The 20,000-nt window shown below is 38.1% G+C and overlaps 1 protein-coding gene across 8 annotated transcripts in view; it reads left to right on the forward strand.

Moving 5' to 3' along the window:
• Nucleotides 1-98: 98 nt before the first annotated feature.
• The window catches only part of CCNT2 (cyclin T2), a 25,511-nt gene continuing 5,609 nt past the window's right edge, over nucleotides 99-20,000 (forward strand). For 2 of the 8 annotated variants that reach the window (XM_010575136.1, XM_010575138.1), the window contains exons 1-6: nucleotides 99-551; nucleotides 8,369-8,497; nucleotides 9,596-9,656; nucleotides 10,762-10,824; nucleotides 17,289-17,334; nucleotides 18,674-18,837. In XM_010575136.1, coding sequence (XP_010573438.1) covers nucleotides 504-551; nucleotides 8,369-8,497; nucleotides 9,596-9,656; nucleotides 10,762-10,824; nucleotides 17,289-17,334; nucleotides 18,674-18,837 — 511 coding nt within the window. In that variant the 5' untranslated portion in view covers nucleotides 99-503. Of the gene's footprint in view, nucleotides 4,032-8,368; nucleotides 8,498-9,192; nucleotides 9,657-10,761; nucleotides 10,825-13,898; nucleotides 14,385-16,427; nucleotides 16,501-17,288; nucleotides 17,335-18,673; nucleotides 18,838-20,000 lie in introns of those variants that run through there. The other 6 variants (XM_010575140.1, XM_010575137.1, XM_010575142.1 and 3 more) reach the window with 6 other exon arrangements.

A 20,000-nucleotide genomic window follows, 5' to 3' on the forward strand; every position in this document is an offset into this window, starting at 1 on the left:
CTCAGACACTCCTAAAGTCGGTCCCTGCTGCTTGCGGACTCGTTTTCCGTCAGGCGGGCGTCTCCTCGCTAGCCGTGCTTTGATCTGATTTTAAAAAAAGGCGAGAAATGGGAGTAAGGCGAAAGCCTCGGATCCCCGCCTGAAATAGTTGAATCGGAACAAAACAAAAGCACTTTGAGGCGGTATTTCGGTGTATGTCGCCCATTGAGGAGTTTTCGTTCAGCGGGTGAGATGTGGCTGGTCCGGTGTAGGAATCTCCACATTGTCTGCGAAACAGATGGGGAAGATGCGTGTCAGTGTCGGTTAGGGATGCGTTAATAGCAGCTGAGTTCTGAAGTGTCACGTCCTTCATTCATTTTCGGCCGAAGACAGTGTGTTGAAAGCAATGATTGATATAGAAGGCGCCTTGCTTTCAGTTCTTGTAAACAATTTTCTTAATATGTAGTGTTTCCTTAATTTAGTCTTCCAGATCTCAGCTTACGATAAACACTGCAATTGTTTACATGCACAGGTTTTATATGCATCATTCCTTCACAAAATTTAATCGAAATGTAAGTATGATTTTATATGCGGTAATAATATGCCCATAATTTTGGCAGTCTGACTAAGTGTTACATTGCTCTGCTGGATTGTAAAGTTTGGTGCGTTTATAGGAATCCTAGCTTCTTATCAATGGTTTAGAAGCAATAATGATGCTTCTTTTCAACTTTGAATTATTTTAACTAGTGGCAATTAGATGTTTATCTTCTGCCATCGAAATAAAAAAAAAATAGGCACCATCAGCAAATACATTTTGGGTGTGTGAAGAATGCATTTAGATGTTCTGAGTCTGGCTAGTGCTTATGTGCTGTAGTTTGAAAGGCTGATGTGTAGGAACACACATTTTTCTTAATGAATTCAGTGGTAGTGCTAGCATGGTGTGTCTGACAATTATAATGTGGTTATGTGTGCATCCATATGGATTATGTATCTGTTCTCAAAAAGCAGTGTAAATTCATTTAACTAGTCTAGTCTTAAACAGTATGATGATAAGTCATATTAGATAAGAAAAATCCCTAAATCTGATGAGAAAACGCCAGCTCTACTGTTTTTACTAATGAACTGAATATGCTGAATCTGAATACAGAATGTGTTATGAAGAACTGAATTCTTCAGTAAAAATACTACCTGTAATTGAGGGATTTTGTAACAGGTATGGAACCTGAGATACCAACTTGAAAATTTCAAGACTTTTTTTTTTATGTCCAGTATTGGATGCAGTAGTTAGAAAAATAATCATGTAATATTCTAGGTAGTCTTGTTTTTTAAAGGGGGGGGAAGTACTTTTCATCAGTATTTTTTACTAACTTTGCAAGAACAGTTAATAACTATGGTGGTACATCACTAAGTGGTGAGGATGAGTTTTCTCAGATCTTGGCTTTTCATGAGAAACGGAGTGAGACAGTGTGACAGGTGATATGGTCTAGACCAGAGCAGACCTTGGTCTGCCAAGGGGCACAATCTTGCAAACCTTGCACTGTCTGAAATTTGGGCAGGTACACAGTGAGTTACAGCGTTAGCCAACTCTTTCATCTGGCATGAATTTGTTTATCATTGTTGGCTGAGCAAATGGACAGCTTATTTGGTGTTTGTTCAGCAGGAAATAAGTATTAGTTTGTAGGTACACTTCAGAAGTGTATTTAAGTATTTTTGTGCAAAATCTGAGGTGAATTCAAACTTCCAGCAAGCTTGTTACCAAAACTGCGGTGTTACAGGTCGTTATGTAATAAAAGCCAAGAGTTTCCATACAACCTGAGCTAAGTGTGCATAAGCCTGGAAGAAATATATACTGTAGGTTTTGTTTATGTAGTGATAGAGAGCTGTGTATTGAATGGATGGATATACATATACATCAAAATGTACTTCCCTAAAACAGTTTTCTAGTTCTAGAGCAAGAACAGCACACATGAGAATCAAGTTCCAGCAGGCTTTGTGGTGGAATATGCCCTGTGAAAGTGTTCCTGTAATATATCGAGTGAAGGCAGTGAAACAGTTGCTCCATCTTTCTCCCCTCTGCATACCTGCCCATGTAGCAGTAATCTGTAGCCAGTGGAAGAGGAGCTGGTGAGGCATCCCAAGTTTTCTGTGACTGTGGGTGACTTGCGGGCTGGATAAACTAGGCAGAGCTGCTTGGAATGGAGAGGTCACTCTGTGTAGAGCTGCTGTAGCTGGGGTTTGTGTTATCATCTGCTAGATTACTGTTTGTACTGTCATCTGGTAATCTAGGATAGATTGAGGTAGCAAGAAGCTTTAGCTGCTGTGTTTGGGTTTTCACCAGACAGTGGAAAATGCCGGTGGCTTGGAACTGGAAGCACAGTAGTATTTGGATATATAGTGCCCTTGTTATGAAAGCTATGCCTTAAGTTATATTTATGAATCTTAAAATTTGCAAGTAAGCTGCTGAACGCCATGGAAACTGCGACTGTTACAGGAGGGGGAAAGTGTATTGTTAAATTGATTCTCAGGTAACACTATACAAATAGAAGTTAAAGGCAAGTGCACTGCAAGTGAGCAGTCAGTAATATTGATTCCTGCTGAATTACTTTCTGTAGTTCTTGATGAGCGTAAGGCCAGACAGCAGCTTTGTGTGTGTACTGATAGGCAAATGCATTTTCTTACTTATTTTCCTATTGGGTAAAAGGGGTGATCTCAAAGTGAATGTGAGTCACTTTTAAAATACTCCCAAACCATCTGGTGGGTTCTCTGTAGAGAAAGCAAAAGCCAAGGACTGTAATAAATACTTAATATCAAATCTCCAGAGTACTTGGCAAGCTAAGAAATGTAACAATATTCATCCACTTCAAAAAGAAACTAACCCTTAGAAATTAAATAGTAAAGTCCTGGCAGCCTTGAAGCAAAGACCTAGCTAAAATTTTCCACAGTATATGGTATATTTTTTTTGTTGTGTGGATGTAGTGATGTTTGTCCATGGCAAGAAGGAATCTGAAGGCTGGGGCTAGAAAATTAGATGGCCATTAGTCAGAATGCCTTATGATCTCCAGCTGAAAAAATGTAGCCTTTGTTTTCTTGCGTTTATTGGTAGGTTAATTTTTTTAGCCAAGTAATAACCACTTGCATATTTATTGTCACGTATAATTGCTGGGCTATACAAATACATGTGTATGTCTTACATATAAGTCACATGTACTTAATTGTTAATAAACAGGTCTTCAAGTGGAAGCTCATTTAATGAATAGTTGTTGTCTTAATTCTTTTTTTTTTCTTCAATGTAAGTTACTGCTAAGCAGTTTTACAGGCTTTCAAGATTTTGAGTCAACTGCGAATAGGGAACAGAATTCCCAACAGTATCTTCAATCTGTAGAGCCACAGGGGTGGCACATACCAGTTAATATAGTCTTGGTTCGTTTGGAATGTATTGCATTTATTGCTCTAATGACCAAATATCCTTTTTTTGTGAATTTACTGTGGGCTAGCAAGTCACTTTTGAATTGCTATGGATTATCCACGAAGTACATACTTTTAGTTGCAGTGAAGAATGTGTTGGGGGTTTGATGTTGCAATCAAAGCAGGTTAAGACTTTGCAAGGTTGCTATGCCTCAGTAATAGGGTCGAAACTTGCTTTACCAATTCTGGTAAGCTGAATTGGATGCCCTGGCTACTAATTTTCCCTAGCTATGCAAATGACATTTCAGGAACTACTATGAATCCCCTCAGCAGTAGTACAAATTATTCTTTTTATGTTACTGTTGACCAGGGCATAGTAACTTTGGTTTGCTGAGTATAAAGTTAGTCAGTGCTAATATTGGGGTGGGGAGGGAGCTTGCTGGCTTTTTATAGGAAATGCTAGCCTGACTGTTACACTTTAAAATATCTTGAAAATTAAAGTTCTTCTGGAAATACTGTTTCTGTAGTACTTAGTGTGTTTGATATTGTTATATAGCAAATACCTCTTTTAGAGGCTTATTCTTTAGTACACAGTGATTTGAAGAACAGAGAAGGGGGAAAAATCCTTGGTATGCTGGAAATGAGAGGTAAGGCATCCAAACGGTAGCTGTATTTTAAAATGTAATCCTTAGAAATGCCATGTGTAATACCAAACAACCAGTTGAAAATATACTTGATGATGTCAAGGGTTTTTTGTGTGACATGCAGTGGAACTTAATGACGTGCCTAAAGAAGGCTGCAGGAGGAATTTTTTCTCTGAAGCGCAAGGTAGGCGAGTTGTGTGGAGGGGTTTTTTTGTTTCCCATCCCTCTGTATTCCCTTCCTGTCTCTTGTGCCCTGTCCAAATTGCAGTATTGAACAGTTGACTCTGCAGTTGTGCAAAGTTCTTAAAACTTTCGTAATATGCACCAAGCTTTAGCAAGGCTGTTCTGGACCACTTCAGTTCTGTTTTTAATCTTGCAATTTATCGTATTTGCTGATTTTTATGTAATGTGAGCTCCTGGGTATAATAAAAAAAACCTTGCAACTCTTTGTGTTTGCACTTGAAAAACCTCTGTCATAGACTGGGACCACTTAATGTCTTAAGCTATTTTGTATCAGGTCTAAGAACATACAAATATTGGCATTAAAAGGGAGAGGGAGTTCTCAGGGAACAATGTGCATGCTGCAGCTGTATTCTGAGATTATTCCAAATGCCTTCATTGTAGCAACACTGTTTTTACAATATGTCTTGTACTTTTTAGTGAAAAAGGACTTGTACCACATTTACCAATAAAACTTGCTGTATAACGCTCTTGGACTGTCATAATAAGGCTCTTACGGTTTGGTTTTTCTATTTCAGTGGGACTTGGCTTCTGAGTTTCTCAGCTAGTACAAAAAAGGGATTTAATTTCATAAATCACGTGTGTTCTTCTGAAGAAATTTTTTGAAGTCTTAAAGAATATTTTGGGTGCATGGTAGATAACTTTATTTTGGTTTATGTCAAATGAAGATGTTTATATATAGGAAACTTACAGATTTGTCAAGTCTGTCTTTAATTTTGCTTTTTTGTTCTACTTTGCTTTTTCTGTCATTTTTGAGAATTGGAAATGAATGAAAGTGTTTGAGTAACTTTGCCAGTTACACGCTTAGCAGGGTGTGTCATCTTCACTGAAGACTGTATGCATGCCAAGTCTGAAATTTTATTAGGATGTCTATTTTCCTGAATAAATACCAAGGGAGACAAAAATACTGACCTACTCTAAACTGGGAATGAGAACCAAGACCTGAAATTCTTTGGCTGGAAGCCAACACTTCTGTTTTAAGGACATAGATAATTGGGGTGTACGTAGATTTCTGATGCACCAGAGTTAAATGCCAGTTAATCAGTTTGACTTAAATCAGCCTCCAGAACTGTGGTTTATGTGAGGTCTTGGAGGTCAGGAATTGTATGGAGAGTTCTCGGCTAGAACTGATCTGTTTTGGTAAGTTAGAAAATATCCTGAAGTCAGCCTGATGAAGAAGGTGCTTTTTTGGAATGAAATAAAACTTCAGTGCAGTCAAACATCAAATAATAGTGAGTGAGAGTGTTCTCATTATTTAATTGTGCAGTTATTGGTGACTTGGTTCGAAGAATGGCTCTGTGAAATGTAAATATTTTTACTCACGGTAATTGTTGGAAGTTGATTTTTTCAGAATGGTAAACTGTGAAAATTCCATGTATGTGTAACTATACCCACAATCTGTGTAGGAAGAGACCTTGTGTTAGGATATATTTGGATTGAACTTGTACACAAAGCTAGAAAAACTGTAAGGCCTGGATGCAGGTGCTTGGGGATAAGTGTGTGATGCTTGGTGGGGGTGGTAAGGCTAGAAAAAAGGGGAGAGCAGCAGGGAGCAACACTTCATTGCTCACAGTGCAGTTGCTTTTGTTCTTCTTCAGCCCAGCAGTAAGGCACTGCTACAGGTTACTGACCCAACAGCTGTTTGGTTTGTTTTAAATTAAAACAATAAAAATTGTGTGATCCTGGGGAGATGGAAAAGATCTTCTACTTACTTTCTATTAAAGCTTCTTCCCATCATCCATTCTATTTCTGATTCCATAAACTTCATGACTTAACTTTCCTTCCTCACTGACTTCACTATGTTGAGTCTTAGTTTTCAGTCCATCATGGTCTACCTCATTGTATCCTTTTTCCTGAGTAAAAAAAAAAAAAAAAATAAAATTGAACCAGTTCTAGTCTCTCTGGTGTGCTCATTAATACCTCCTCATTTCTGTCCAATGTCTTGTCAAACTTGTTTCTTCATAACTCTGTAGATTCTTCAACATTCCTGATTTCCTTTCTTCTCTGTTGGTCATGTTTCTCTGGCTTCCTGGCCCTGTCTGCTAATCTGGCTTTTCCCAAAAGCTCAGGATTATGTCTGAGAATGTAATCCTTCCTCTTAGGCTGGCCCTGGTGTACAAGGTGCTAGCCTTAAACACCTTTCTCAGTTACGCCTACCCTAAATCCTTGAAGCACACTGGGGAGACACTACCGCAGGGATTATATGGGTGAAACAAGTGTAGACGAGAGAGGTTTGCCTGGGTTTGTGCATTACTGGACAGGAGCACAGTTTGTCTGCTCTGTAGAATATCTTTATATGGCATGTGTATGTTGGGTTATACACGTGCATGCTACTGTATATCTGGCACTTCAAAGCTGTTGGTACTCTAGCTTTCTGAACTCCAGAAAGTCTTTCCTTCACATTTAGTACTTAAAAGTTTCTCTCCCAGCTTAAGTGAGACATATTTCAAGTAGTATGTCCTTAGCAAAGGGAGTTTCTTCCAGAATTTCAAATCATTCAAGTGATGTGGGTAGGAACTTCTCAAAAATCATCAGAAGTCTTGAATGACAGTGTTAATACAGCGTGGTTCAGCAACACCTGACTTCAGGTTTTCATTTCATGCATTTGTAAGGCTTGAGCTACAAACTTCTTAAAAAGAAAGTCGTTTCTTTTTTCTCTGTTGTGGAAGAATTTTCTCTCTGTGACTTGTTTTGGGTGGTTTGGGTTTTTTTAGAATACTAGATTTCTTCATAGCATGCTTCTGTGCATCAAGGGGTATCACCTTCCCAGGGTCTCAGTTTTCCTCAAGTCTGCCAACTTAAAAGATTTACTTCAGATCTAAGGGGACATTTCGAAGTGATTTAAGGAGGCAAAAAGTACTCCCTCAGTACACTTGAAAGTTCCTGAAATGTAATGGGTAATTGCTTAAATGTTCAATTCTAATCAGTTCATTGCAGTTTTCCATATATTGTGAATTTTTACACCAAATGTTTCATTCTGGCATAACAAAGGTCTGCTTGCTGACCAAAAAAAAAAAGCAAACCTCACTTTAGGGGGGAAGTACAGCTGCTATTCAGTTCATTCAGTCTCATTCTACTTGCACATTGAATGAGAAATCCAATACCTGTGCTGCTTGCACAATGCATTAATTAAATACTCAACAAACAACTCTTTCAATCTCTGAATAAATGCTTTATACTGTCTTAATTTTAACCAATTTAATCTGCTCATGTCTACATGAAGATTTCTACTGTCGTTTTAATTCCTGTCTAACATGGTCAACTTTTGCATACAAAGAGGACCCTGGTTCTTTTAAGTCTTTTATGGTTAGCCATGCTCTGTATATAGATACATCAGTCATTTTAGCTAATAACTAGGCATCACAACCCTGCGTCATGGCTAACTCCTAGGTGATACTGAATGAACTGTGAATGGGTGCTTTGCTGCCAGCTTATGACACCTAGAGTTTTATGAAAATTTTCAACTCTAAACATCTTGTAGTCTTTACTCAGACTTGATGTAACTGCTTTTTTGTGAATCTTTGTGCTTTGTTCACCAAATACTGCTGGATGTAAAGTTTCTAAGAGTAAGGTTTTACTTATACAGCCTATTTTTATATAACAAGCTGTTTTCCATAAAGTTCTCTGCAAAGTTTCTTGCTCTTCAGGAGAATCGAATGCTAGCAGAAGTTGTGATCAGCTGGTTTGACTTTTACTGAAAAGATGGTGTAATGGCTCACTACTGTGCAAGAAATTGGATGAACTTTCTCATGAAGTATATTCAACTTGAAACAGCCTGTTCTAGTGCGACTAAATCTTCTGGGCCAAATCTATTCTTTTTATGTTGAACTAGAATTAGTTTGACCTTAGACATCTTAGTCACAAATGTAATTTAGCATTTATGCTACTCTTTCCCTGTGCTGCTGAGAGGATTACATCAGTTATAAAATAAAACATGAGTAGTTATTTTTGTTACCTTGCATGATTTCAGAACTGTTAAAAAAAACCCCACAAACAAATCCAACTTCTTAAACCTTTTCTAATTACCACTTTAGACTCTCCATAAAAATTCAAGTCCTACTTGTAAAAAGTTAAAAAATACATATGTTTTTCTTCTTCAGATAATATCTCCTACGGCATTGTTTTTGGCTGCAAAAGTGGAAGAACAGCCACGGAAACTTGAACATGTTATTAAAGTAGCACATGCCTGTCTTCATCCTCAAGAGCCACAACTGGATACAAAGAGTGATGTAGGTGGAAGTCATGGTTTTAAAGATAATCAGATGACACTTCATCTAATGATCTGTTACATTGTCTTGACTGGATTATTGCTGTCTGCAAACTAGAAAAAACTTTTGTTTTTATACCATTTAAGTCTTTTGTATTACTTAATGTAACTTATTAAAGACTGAAATATTTGCGTTATGAAACTTAGAGAGATTGCTTCGTCTTGAACTTGCATTATTTTTAAGACTTCTACATGTATAGTGGAAGACTAGGCTAGATATTAAATAAGAGGTTTCATGTGTGATTCCATAAGTCACACAGTTTGCGCAGAGAGGAGTTCAGGACACTGTGTTCCTCTCTCAGCCAGAGGCTCACTGCACTGTTGTCTACATTCTGTTTTAAAGGATGCGATACAGTTGTCAGCTGCTGCCTTCTGTGATACATTGGTCTTCCTTTCATTTGCCAAAGCTTGTACAGCTTCCGCTTTATCGTTCACATTTTCTTTCCTGAGATGAGTCTTCCTGAAACCAAACATATGAGGAAGCGTGGTGGAAATGCGCCAGAGTTGTTCTGCTTGAAGGTCAGGCTGAGCTAGTTATACCCTGCTGGACCTCAGCTGACGTATTTTGAGCACCTTTGTTATGCTCCCAGGTCTTGGAATGTCAGGTGGAGGTATATATACACATATGGGCGTTTGAGCCCACAAGCTTAAGCTAGCTTAACACAGGCCAACTGAGTATTTCCAGCTGTATTTTAAAGTACTTGTAAAATGGATTATCTGCCTAGAGATAGTTGAGTTGATTTGTATTGGCAAGCCTTTGTAATTCTTACAGCACCCCCCACTTCTAAAAATCTTTTGCTGGAATAGATTATATGAGATCCAAACTAAGTAAATCTTACTGTGAAAGATGGTTAGGCTGGTATAACTGCATTTGCAGTAATGCTTATACTGGTAGAGAAAAGTATTACATAGTGAAGTGCTCCGAGTCGTCAGTCCTAACTGGCTTGGGTAGTGGTCTTAACTTGTGCTGCTAGTACCAGTATTCAAATAGGAAGTGTATGATAAAAAATTTTGAGACAATAGATAGCTACGTCTTGACCTGTTTGCTTATTTGTTTCAGGCATACCTTCAGCAAGCCCAAGAGCTGGTTATACTTGAAACAATAATGCTTCAAACTTTAGGTATGTCTTTCTAATTATCTCCTGTGCAGCCAACTTACCACGAAGAAGTAATGGAACGCAAGTAACTGGAATTTTGATGTGCTGTTGGTACACTAGTATTTTACTATTTTTGTGTACAGCTTCTGACCTATGAATTTAGTTTTATATTAGTAGTTCTGTTGTGTTTGCTTTGGAGGAAGAAAAGGCATATCTGTACTTGTGAAATAGATGTTTCTGACGGTTTGATGGGGTAGAAATGTGTACTCTTCCAAACAGATTTTACTCCAAAGTAGTAACTATGTTGATATTTCTTCATATAAGGTAACGTGTTATACTAGGTTAGCTGTGTATGTGTTCTGAAGCAATTGGGAAGAGCTTTATAGTAAGTGCTTTTCCCCATTTTGCCTTTCAATTAAAGAACAATATGTAATTGAGCAGGATTATTACCTCTGAACATCACAAGCTGTAGTGTAACCATTCGATGGATTCGGGTAATTCCAAAATTTGAAATGGATGTTCTGATAAGAAACTCTTCTGACTTTAAAGTAACATAAACAGAGACAATTACAGCTAGCAGGCCTGAGAACACTGACTTACTGAGATATTCTTCAATATCAATTTGAGTATATTTTTAAAAAAAAAGCTAACAATCATGACCTCATTCTTAAATAGTGTCATAAACAAAGAAAGGTTTCTTAAGTCACTGACCTACAAATGACTTAATTTGTAATTTCATAGATGCAACATGTTTAAGTCCCAGAAATCAATGAATAAAGCGTGTGTGCACACATATATTTCAGTGTGTCTGTAATACAGCTTTTACTGACTTAATAATGTACTAGAAACTGTTCAGATATGTTCAACTTTAAAAACACACACACATATATATATATAGGATTTGAGATTACCAAAGGAGTGTTTTACTAATTGATCTTGAAGTAGCTATACTGTCTACTCTTGAAAAGTATGAAAAGGTGAAGAATAAAAGGCAGTTAAATAGTGTTACTTGATCTGCTGTGCAAAGGTTTAGCAAGCATTTGAGGTCTGTGGGGAAACAAAAAGGGTTTGGTATTTTTATTTTACAGATGCAAATGTGTAATTCTAAAATGTATTCGTAACTCTTCAGGTTTTGAGATTACCATTGAACATCCACACACAGATGTTGTGAAATGTACGCAATTAGTGAGAGGTCAGTGACTTTTAACTGCTTCTGTAAGTCCTTTTTTACCTTTCTAGTAAAATTTGAAGGTGATGTTATTTGCCTAATATCAGCTTCTTCACCAACTATGTTATCCAAAGAGTTTGTTTAAAGCTAATTACTAAAAGCTTGATCTTAACCTTGAGAGTTTGATAGAGTCCAGTTCTCTGTCCTTCATTTTGTTTGCTTTCTTATTAGCATTGATTTTAATGATGTCTGTTCCATGTTTTCTCAAATGACAGAAGCAGTTAGTAGTTGAAAACTGAATAGCCAGCTACATATCATTCTGGGTTGATTATTTTCATTCTGAAGTAGTTTTACCAAGTGAAGTTTAGTCTGCATGTTGCTTGATGGCTAATGCTAGACTTCTGTCTTAGCAAATCTTTTTAGGTAATGAACTGAGGGATAAAGAGAGTGCATAGCAGGTCTGCTATCACGTGCAAATACTTCAAGATGTGACTAATTGTTTTTCTGGAGCAGGGTGTACTTGTTTTGGATGGTAGCACAAAACCCCAAACCTTTCGTTAAATAATCATATCCTCTAACTTGTATGCAGCTCATTAATGTGACTCTGGCTAGAAACCTGTTTTGTTCTTTAATATTTTTGCTGAATTTTGGCACACCTTTAGTTCTTAAATCGGTTTCCTTTGGAGATTTAAAAAAAAGAAAAAAAATCCTCTCATAAGATGGAGGATGAAAAAATTAGTTATCAGTTGTAAAAGCACCTAAAATAAGTTTTTCGCTTTAGTTATGTTCCTTAATTAAAAAGTGTTTGGAAATTATTAGACCATGGTTGTTAGTCTTTAGTCTTTAGCTGGTTTTGCAGTGAAAAACGCAAAGTTAAGTGCTTCAAAGTTTTTTTTGTTGTTGTTTTTTTCTCTATAAAATATAGGAAAGTTAGCTACAACTTAATCATGTTAACTAGATCTGTTTTGCAGTAACCAGAATTAAAGTTGTTCTTTGCAGAAAAAGTATCGCTCTCATTTTAAAGTAGCTTACTGGTGTAGTGTCTTCAGAGTTTGATTCTGAGTAGGACTGGTGCTGTAAGTTATTTGCATATAAAGTACCTTTATTGCTATTCTTGCTGTAAGATAATGATTCTTTGCTTTCTGTCCAGATTTGGTTGTGACTCAATGCATAAGTCTAATTGCACCTAAAGTCTCAGTAGTCAGCATCAGCAGGTCTGTAGGGTTTTGCTTTGGATTTTTTTAGCTGTTGGTCAATATGACTGTGAGCACACATTTCCCTGTTTTGTGTGAGCCCCTGCACTTTTGCTCAGTATTTGGGGCTGTGGGGAGGGGTGGCAGGCAGTGTTGTAAGCTGCATCAGGATTTCCACATTAGCAAGTGTTTCTGACTTGAGCCTACAAGAAGAAAAGCATACTGCTACACAACCTTAATTTCCTTTAGTCAAGGGTAGATACCACTCCAAGACAGTTCAGCTTTTTCCTTTGTGTTTTGTATGCTACTTTTGTGTATTGACAAAATTCATACATGAAAGGTACATGCTAATTTTTAAATTTGACATTTTAAAACTAGTATTTAATGTCAGCCCAGTTATAACAAAACACTTAAAATTCTAAAATTATACCAAGTCTTGAAATCTGAAGACTCCACTGAGGGCTGAAAATCCATGTACTTCAAGGACTGGTGCAAAGTGAATGCAATACATCTGATGCTTGAAAACCTACTCACTGGAGTAGGTGTGCTTCTCAGTATGTATGTATGCAAATGAAATTCTTGTCAGTATATGCCCCTCCTAGGGGTGGTATAGGCTGTGAACACAAGACTTAATTACCTCATATTAAAAAAATAAATAAACGACAAAACCCCAACAAATTAATCCATAAATTAAAAACATTGAGCGTGAAATCTGTAGTCATGCATGCAAGTCAAGCAAGTAAAGAAGAGTTGCTGTGGAACATTAGTCTTATGTATTGAGTGAATAAAGAGATGGGCTTGTGGGCACAGTGATATATGTTCAAAGATGCAGTGGCATGATTTTAGTTCTCTATCTCATAACATTTATTTATTGGACAGGGTGTTGTTTTAATGTGAATAGGTGCAACACTTAGATATCAAATCCTGAAGCTTTCAAATACACCCAAGACTTGTCAGTGTTAAATCTTCAGTGCTAAAGGTATTGACTGGGAATTTAAAGAAATGCAAGGTTGCTTCATCTGGTTCTGGTAACATGTCTGCTTGGACAAAAAGCACTATTTCAGAAGGCAGAGATACCTTCATTTATTAAAGGTGATTAAGTTATCCAAGACTTATGATTAAAACCTCCAACTGTATGTTTGGGGTGAGAAGGAAGGGAGGAATATAATGTGGCTGAGTAAGTATCAGAAGAGAGGCAACAAAGTTAGCTGAGGTATGCAAGTGTACTTAAGGTTTTGGCTTAGCATGTGTGCACTGAATTGCCATGTGGTGAGAAGATGCCCTTTTGCTGGCTAAACTTAAGTGGCTAAGAGGATGGCTGATTCTCTGTATCACTATGTTGTCTTGCATCCAGGGTAATGTGCTTTATGCTGTCACTGTTACCTGTATTAATCTATAAGCTACCCCCTTTAAAAACAAAATAGGAAAAAAAAACCAAACCAAAACAAAAACCACCAAACAAAAAAACCAACCAACCAAAAAAAAACAGGTTCTACTGATGATGCTCAAAAGATTCAGCCAAGTCCATTGTCAGAAGACTGTCTAGTCTCATAGTGGCATACCAGAATCAATTGCTGGAAGCCGAAGATGAACTAGTAAGTGGGAATTGGTGAAAATAAACATAATTGCTTCAACATACAACTAAAGAAAAAGTTGAATTCTTCATCTCTAAGATTGAAAGCCTTTCTGAAGGTAGTATTAGACAACACAGCTTATGGTAGATAAGGGGTGACTGGATGGATACATAATGACTCATGATGATCAGGCATAAGGTATCTAATTATTCCTTCTGGTTTTCAGATATTCAGGGGTTGATGAAATTGTTCCATCTTTACAGTTTGGTCAGTATAGTAGACAAGGAAAATGGTGTGGGCTCAGTCTTTTTTCTGCACCATTCTTCCTCAGTGTCAAGAGACTGAGAAGAGGAGACAGGACCATCATTCCTTAGGATCCCACAGGTCCTCTAAAGAATCTGAAGGCAGTGGATCTGTGAAGGCCTGTCAGCAAGCTTCAGTGCCCATTCCAAGGATGCTCCAATACTGAAGAGAAGAAAAGAAAAAAGAAAGAAAAATAATCAAAAAAAAACCCAACACCAAAACCTGTTCTGGTGTCAAACTACCTTTCTGGCTTGAATGCTAGTTGAATGATCAGCAGTGAAACTGCCCTAGTGCCAAGACCGTGACATGGTCCTCTTAAGTTCTGGTGCAAAATCAGTCTGTTCCCAGCCTGCTTCTGGTGGAACTTGGAAGGGGAGGAATCTGTAGCCTCATCTCCATCTTGGGAAGTCTTCAGTCCTTCCTTTTTCTGTGTTGGCACACAACCTTCTTTTGGAACTGAAGATTGGATCCCAAGGATTTCTAGGATTGTTCTCGCTACTCTGCAGGTTACCAGGTATCTTGCCATGTTCCTTAATAATCTTTTGTGGAATTTGCACTGTCAAATTCTTCAAACATACCATAGTCTCTGTGTGCACAGGTGCCACTGGTTAAATCAGGCTGATAAAGACAAAGTCAGCAGAAGAGGAGATGAAAATGAATCAGCTTTTTCAGAGGGTATTCTCATGGGAAAATTTAAATCTTAGTACACTATGTGGTGTGGAAAGATCTTAAAACACCAGCTGCACCCCAGCATGGCTACAGGCGGCCTTCACATTCTGAACTTTCACCTCAGGCTTTTGCAGGCCTGTTCCAAAGGTTTAAATACTTTCAAGAAAGTAAAGCCACCAGGACTGCTCAGACCTGAATGCCTACACCATGACCTCCTCCAGCCCTTTCCAGATATAACAGGCATCCACCAACATACCTCCATTGAGAGCCTGTGGCTTTTTCATTTTGCTCAGGAGGACTTAAGCAAGCTTTCTCTCTTCCGAAGTTGACTGGCTTACCTGCAGTCTCCTCTTTCTGGGGAAAGTTCACGTATGTTGTCAGGGTCCTAGGCCTGGCCAGCTACCACCCTCCTAAGGGTGACTTGGCAGTCATGTTTTCACAATTATCTCAAGATCCAAGATAACCTAGTGTTGAAGAAAAGACTCACATATCTTGGAATTGCAACCGGATGAATTGTGTGGCTATGCCCAATAAAAAGCATTTTGGTTTCCAGTTGGGAATTTCTTGGAGATAGTAGCTTTTTGGAAGGTGTATCGGACAGCAAGTCCTGTTTCAAAAATCTTGATTACTACTTTAGTAATCCCCTGCCTTATGGTTGCTTCTGCAGCAGTGAGACAGGGTGGGTGTTTTAAATCACTCCTGAATGATAAAATATAAAATCGATAATTAATGGCTGGTGTCACAGTCATCAGTCCTGCAACTTGTGAGTTATAATAGAGAAGCTCTGCTGGCTTGTTTTAGCCTCTGCTTCAAGATTATTTTAATTTGGAGATGCACTTTCCACTATTACAAAGGAAATAACACACCACAATGTAGGAACAAAAATTCGTTAGCTTTAACTTTCGTGATGAATTCTACTAAACCAAAGCTGTCTTAAATGTAAGAGAGTTTGGGACGGTTGTTTTCAGTTGTGCCTTGTGTTACCACAGGCTTTAGTTGTGAGCTGAAATTTCTTGCTGGTTTTGGCAATGATGATTATTTAGCTGTAAATAAGTTGAAACAGTATCATGCTGCTTGTAGTATAGGTAAGGTATTTAGCACATTAATTTTTGATTGAGGCTAAAATGTGTGTTTCAAGATGTGATTCTTTTCTTCCAGGTATGTGTTTTGATTTACTCAACTTTCAAGCTGATGTTAAATAGAAGTTTTCTGGCATCTGCTTTTCTTCCTTGTTCAAAAGGGATATTTCAGTGAGAGTAGAGATGCTTCTTGGTCCAGTCCATTAATTCAAACATGTTGTAACTTTACAGAATATAGAAATCATTGAAGATCCTTTAAACATTGCTTTGATGAAAAACAAAGAGCAAGACATCAATTTCAGTCTTATTCAACCATTCTGTATTTTCATCTGTTTTGTTATGATAGTCTTGTTTCACTTTTTTTTTGGTAATACTGCCTGACGGTTTTTTGATGGGAGGGAGAGGAAAAGGTTGAACTCTGTGGTTATCTGGCATGCAGTTACCATTACAGTATAACACTGCCACATTGTCAGTTCACCTTTTGATTATTATGGATTAGTAGAATTTGTGTGTAGGAACGGATCCTGTTACCTTGCTACTTCCTACATTCTTGGATTATGGTACTGCCCAGTTGCGTAGCATAAAGACAAATCTGATTTATCGTCCTTGGCAATCATTAGAAGTCAAGTTAAATCACATACTTAATATGCTTTTTTAAATTACATTTTAAAAGCCACTGCAGTCTTTCTCAAACTTTGTGGAGAGATGATTATTAAAATAAAAGTTTTAACAATATTCCCTTTGACATAAAATTCAACAATACACTTTCTGCAGGTAGCACTGATTTCAAGGGATAGTGTCAAAGTAAGAATTCAATGAAGGCTGCATTCAATCTTCAGTTAAAACCATTGTGCCCAGCTATTCCATTATATGCATGTTACAGTAAGTTCTCTTACTTGAGTGAGGAGTGTTGGGGTTTCCCTGGTAGGGGTCAATGCTAGATGGCTGTAACAGCCTGAGTCGTTAGCTTTTCATTTCTGGCATGTTGCAGTCTTCTGTGGGTTTTTTTCCCTGACTGTAACTAAAACAAAGTTGTTTATTTCCTATCAAAGCTTTGCCATAGGTTTAACAAATGTGGAACAAATTGTTATGAGTATGGTGCGCTTTAATTAGAGGGAGCAGAAAACTCGTTTAATTTTTTTTACCATCTGGCTTGGGAGCTTGCTGTGTCATAGGGCTTTGGGAGAGAGATGTGGCTGTTTTCGGGGAGGTGCTGGGGGGTGGGAGGTGTGTTCTCCAACGGTCCTGCCATGCTCCTCTCCCAGAGCAGAACTTGCACTGCTATGAATTGGCTTTTACCGACTGCCTTACTGCAGTCCACGGCTACGCTAGGGATCACCTGCAAACGAGGGTGGGGAAGCAGGTATTCCTAGAAGAGAGCGCGCTCGTGTGTGAGGCGTTGGCGGGGTGGATGAGCAAAGGGAAACTGTTGTGCGGGTTGTACAGGGGGAGGGTCAGTGAATGGAGTGACTGGTCCATCTCCAGTTACTGAATGTAACAGCTTCTTCTGTATCTCGGAAAAGATTCTTTTAAAGGCTAGTTAGCTAAATTCAGGTCAGTTCTGTGGAAATAACAAGTCGTGCTTTTGGAAGGTAAAAGTGCTTTAATTTTGGAATGAACCTGACAAGTTAGTGCAGATCTTTAATCTCTCTGTTTTTCTTTTCTTACAGCAAGCAAGGATTTGGCACAGACATCCTATTTCATGGCTACCAACAGGTTGTTATCCTGAACCTCTTTGTTGCACTGTTGTAGCACACTATAGCTTCCTTTACTGCAGGGCCCCCTACATGTGTCTTACCCTTGTTGCAACAGGAGACTGGGCCATCTACAGTGGTGGTACCTTCTTGTCTGCAGTGCGGTGTATTGTACAAGGGCCTGATGGCACAAAGGGGTTAAATGCACAATGAGAAGTGTAGTGGTGCTTTCTGATGACATTTTCTCGATTGTGAGTGCATAAGTCTAAAATTGGTAGCCTGAATAGCAGCTAAAGATTACAAAGAGCTAAACTTAACCTAGAAATTCGAGCATCTTGGTAAGTACAAAACTATTTTTAGTTTACACTTGTAGTTAATGGCACTTTTCTCTTAACTTTAAATATATTGATCCAATCTTAACTTATAAAATTGTAGTGGGCCTAAGATCTTTTCAACTAGCTGATTTTTCTTTTCGGATGGACTAGTAGTGGTCCGATGTTCTTCCGTTTAGAAGCGGCTCTTTAATCTTAATATATAGTTTTAAAACTTAAGTACTTACATAAATTTAAAGTTCTAGGATTCCAAATGGGAATTGTGTATACATAGTCTGTTGTAGAAAGGTGGAATTTGAGAGCAGACTTCAGTCTTGATTTCTTGATTACTTCAGCTTACTTCTTGCAAAACAACTTTGAGCTTTATTTAAGAGGATTACATTACATGTAGATAGTTTTTTAAGCAGTATCTGCTGGTTATTAGAACTCTTCCAAATAAATATTTCTTGGTGGTTCCTTGATGGGCAAGGTTCTATATTTGAAACAGCTGTTAACAAAAGTTATGATAAAGCAGTGAAACTGAACCAATGTCTTTGTGCTGCTGCCAGCTGGAAGCTGAAGGCAAGTTTGCAAATACCACAAATCCAGGCCCAGTGAAAGCTAAGCCCACGAGTAATTCACTTGGCTTCTGTGGAACTATTGGGTACCTTCTTCTAATTGTCTCATTCAGAGACTGCATAATCAGCTGTATGGTTTTTTACTGTAGAATTTTAATTGACCATTTTATACTTCTTTCTTTTTGGTACTTAACTACAGTAGAATGACTGGTAAATTTATTTACTGTTTGTTGCACTTTTTATAGCAAAAGCAAATTAAACTTTTTCACCAGATAAATGCCCTGCCCTTTGTTTTCTTAAGGCAGTAAGATATCTTATGAACTTAAATCAGAAAAATGTTCCTTGACCTAATGTTTAACTGCTGTTGCTTGACGTGTTATCTTACTCTGTATGTTAATGGTTGATTTGTTTGGGTTTTCTGTTTTACATGTTTGCTTTCCTTTGGTTCCTCATTACGAAATTTGTGCAACAGTCTTCATCTTACTACGTTCTGTCTTCAGTACAAGCCTACAGTGATAGCATGTGTGTGCATTCACTTGGCCTGCAAGTGGTCCAACTGGGAGATTCCAGTATCAACTGATGGAAAACACTGGTGGGAATATGTAGACCCTTCAGTTACTCTAGAATTGCTAGATGGTAAGTAATACTGCCTTTTCACATATTGAAATTCAAGCGTTTATTAATGTAAAAATAGGAGCATAGTATATTAAAAGCATGGCTTTAAGCCTAAAATAAGTCTCACTGACTTCACATAGCGGATCCGCAGGTGAAAGCTATAGGAGAGGGGAGAACTTTGGAAGACAAACTTAGTTTTGAGACCCTTTTTATTTCATCCTGTGGGCTGGGGCATCCACTAACCTTTTGCAAGTGTAGGTTAGAATCTTGCTTTAAAGTGCTTTCCAGAACCAGGAAAGAGATGGAGTCCTACCAGTGCAAATCTGTGCAGTCCTGATCATTTTACGCACATCACTGGTCCAAGTTTATGGCTTCATTGTCACTGAAACAAATGTTCTTAAGGCTATACATGAAATTGCCCTGTTTATGAAGGTAGTTCTATGTTAACAATTTGTTGTGTGATACTTCAAACTCCTGTGAAGCATTTTTTTTCTTGTTAAATGGCTTCTTTCCAGAAGAAAGCATATAACTAGAAGACCATATACCAAGAAGTTTACTATCTTTTGAAACAGTACTTAGTTCAGTGGGGTCTGAATTCAAGGCCTCCATATGCTACTGTAGTGGAGGTGGTACCTTCTGGGGCTTTCAGGTCTATGTATTGGACTTAGCTGTTAGTTCTAGAGTGAAATGTTTGTTTCAGAATAGTGGTGGAGGCCTCCAGGCTTGGTATGGCCCAGTGTAGCTCCCCACGGCCTGCTTTCTTCCTCTGCTGAGCTTTTCTTTCTTAATGGCAATATTACTGGTTTTGACAGTGAAAACTTGAGTAGATGTCATGTGAAGCAGAGAACCAGAGTAAGCTTGAAATTGGCAAGTTCAAATGTCTCTTAGTAGGCTTCTTTAAGTTGTATCTGTAGTTTCAAATACCACCCTGCCTTCCTTCTCATCTGGTTGTTAGTTTTGTGTGTTTGGTAAGCATGCATCATTTTGATTTTTAAAAATCCCATGAGGTGTGTGCTGTGAGCTCATGGTGAGCACCGCTTAATTCTTCAAGCATTTATGGAGTTCTGGTGTGTGTAATAGACTCGGGCAGACCAAAGGGCTTGAGGCAGTTTCACTCTTGGGAGCAGCTTAGTTTATAACTTGCTTGTGGAGTTCTGGAGAAGCCAGTTCTTCCAGACCTGCAA

This window comes from Haliaeetus leucocephalus, unplaced genomic scaffold (genome assembly GCF_000737465.1).
Source record: "Haliaeetus leucocephalus isolate CR32 unplaced genomic scaffold, Haliaeetus_leucocephalus-4.0 Scaffold451, whole genome shotgun sequence".
NCBI classification, from domain to species: Eukaryota; Metazoa; Chordata; class Aves; order Accipitriformes; family Accipitridae; genus Haliaeetus; species Haliaeetus leucocephalus.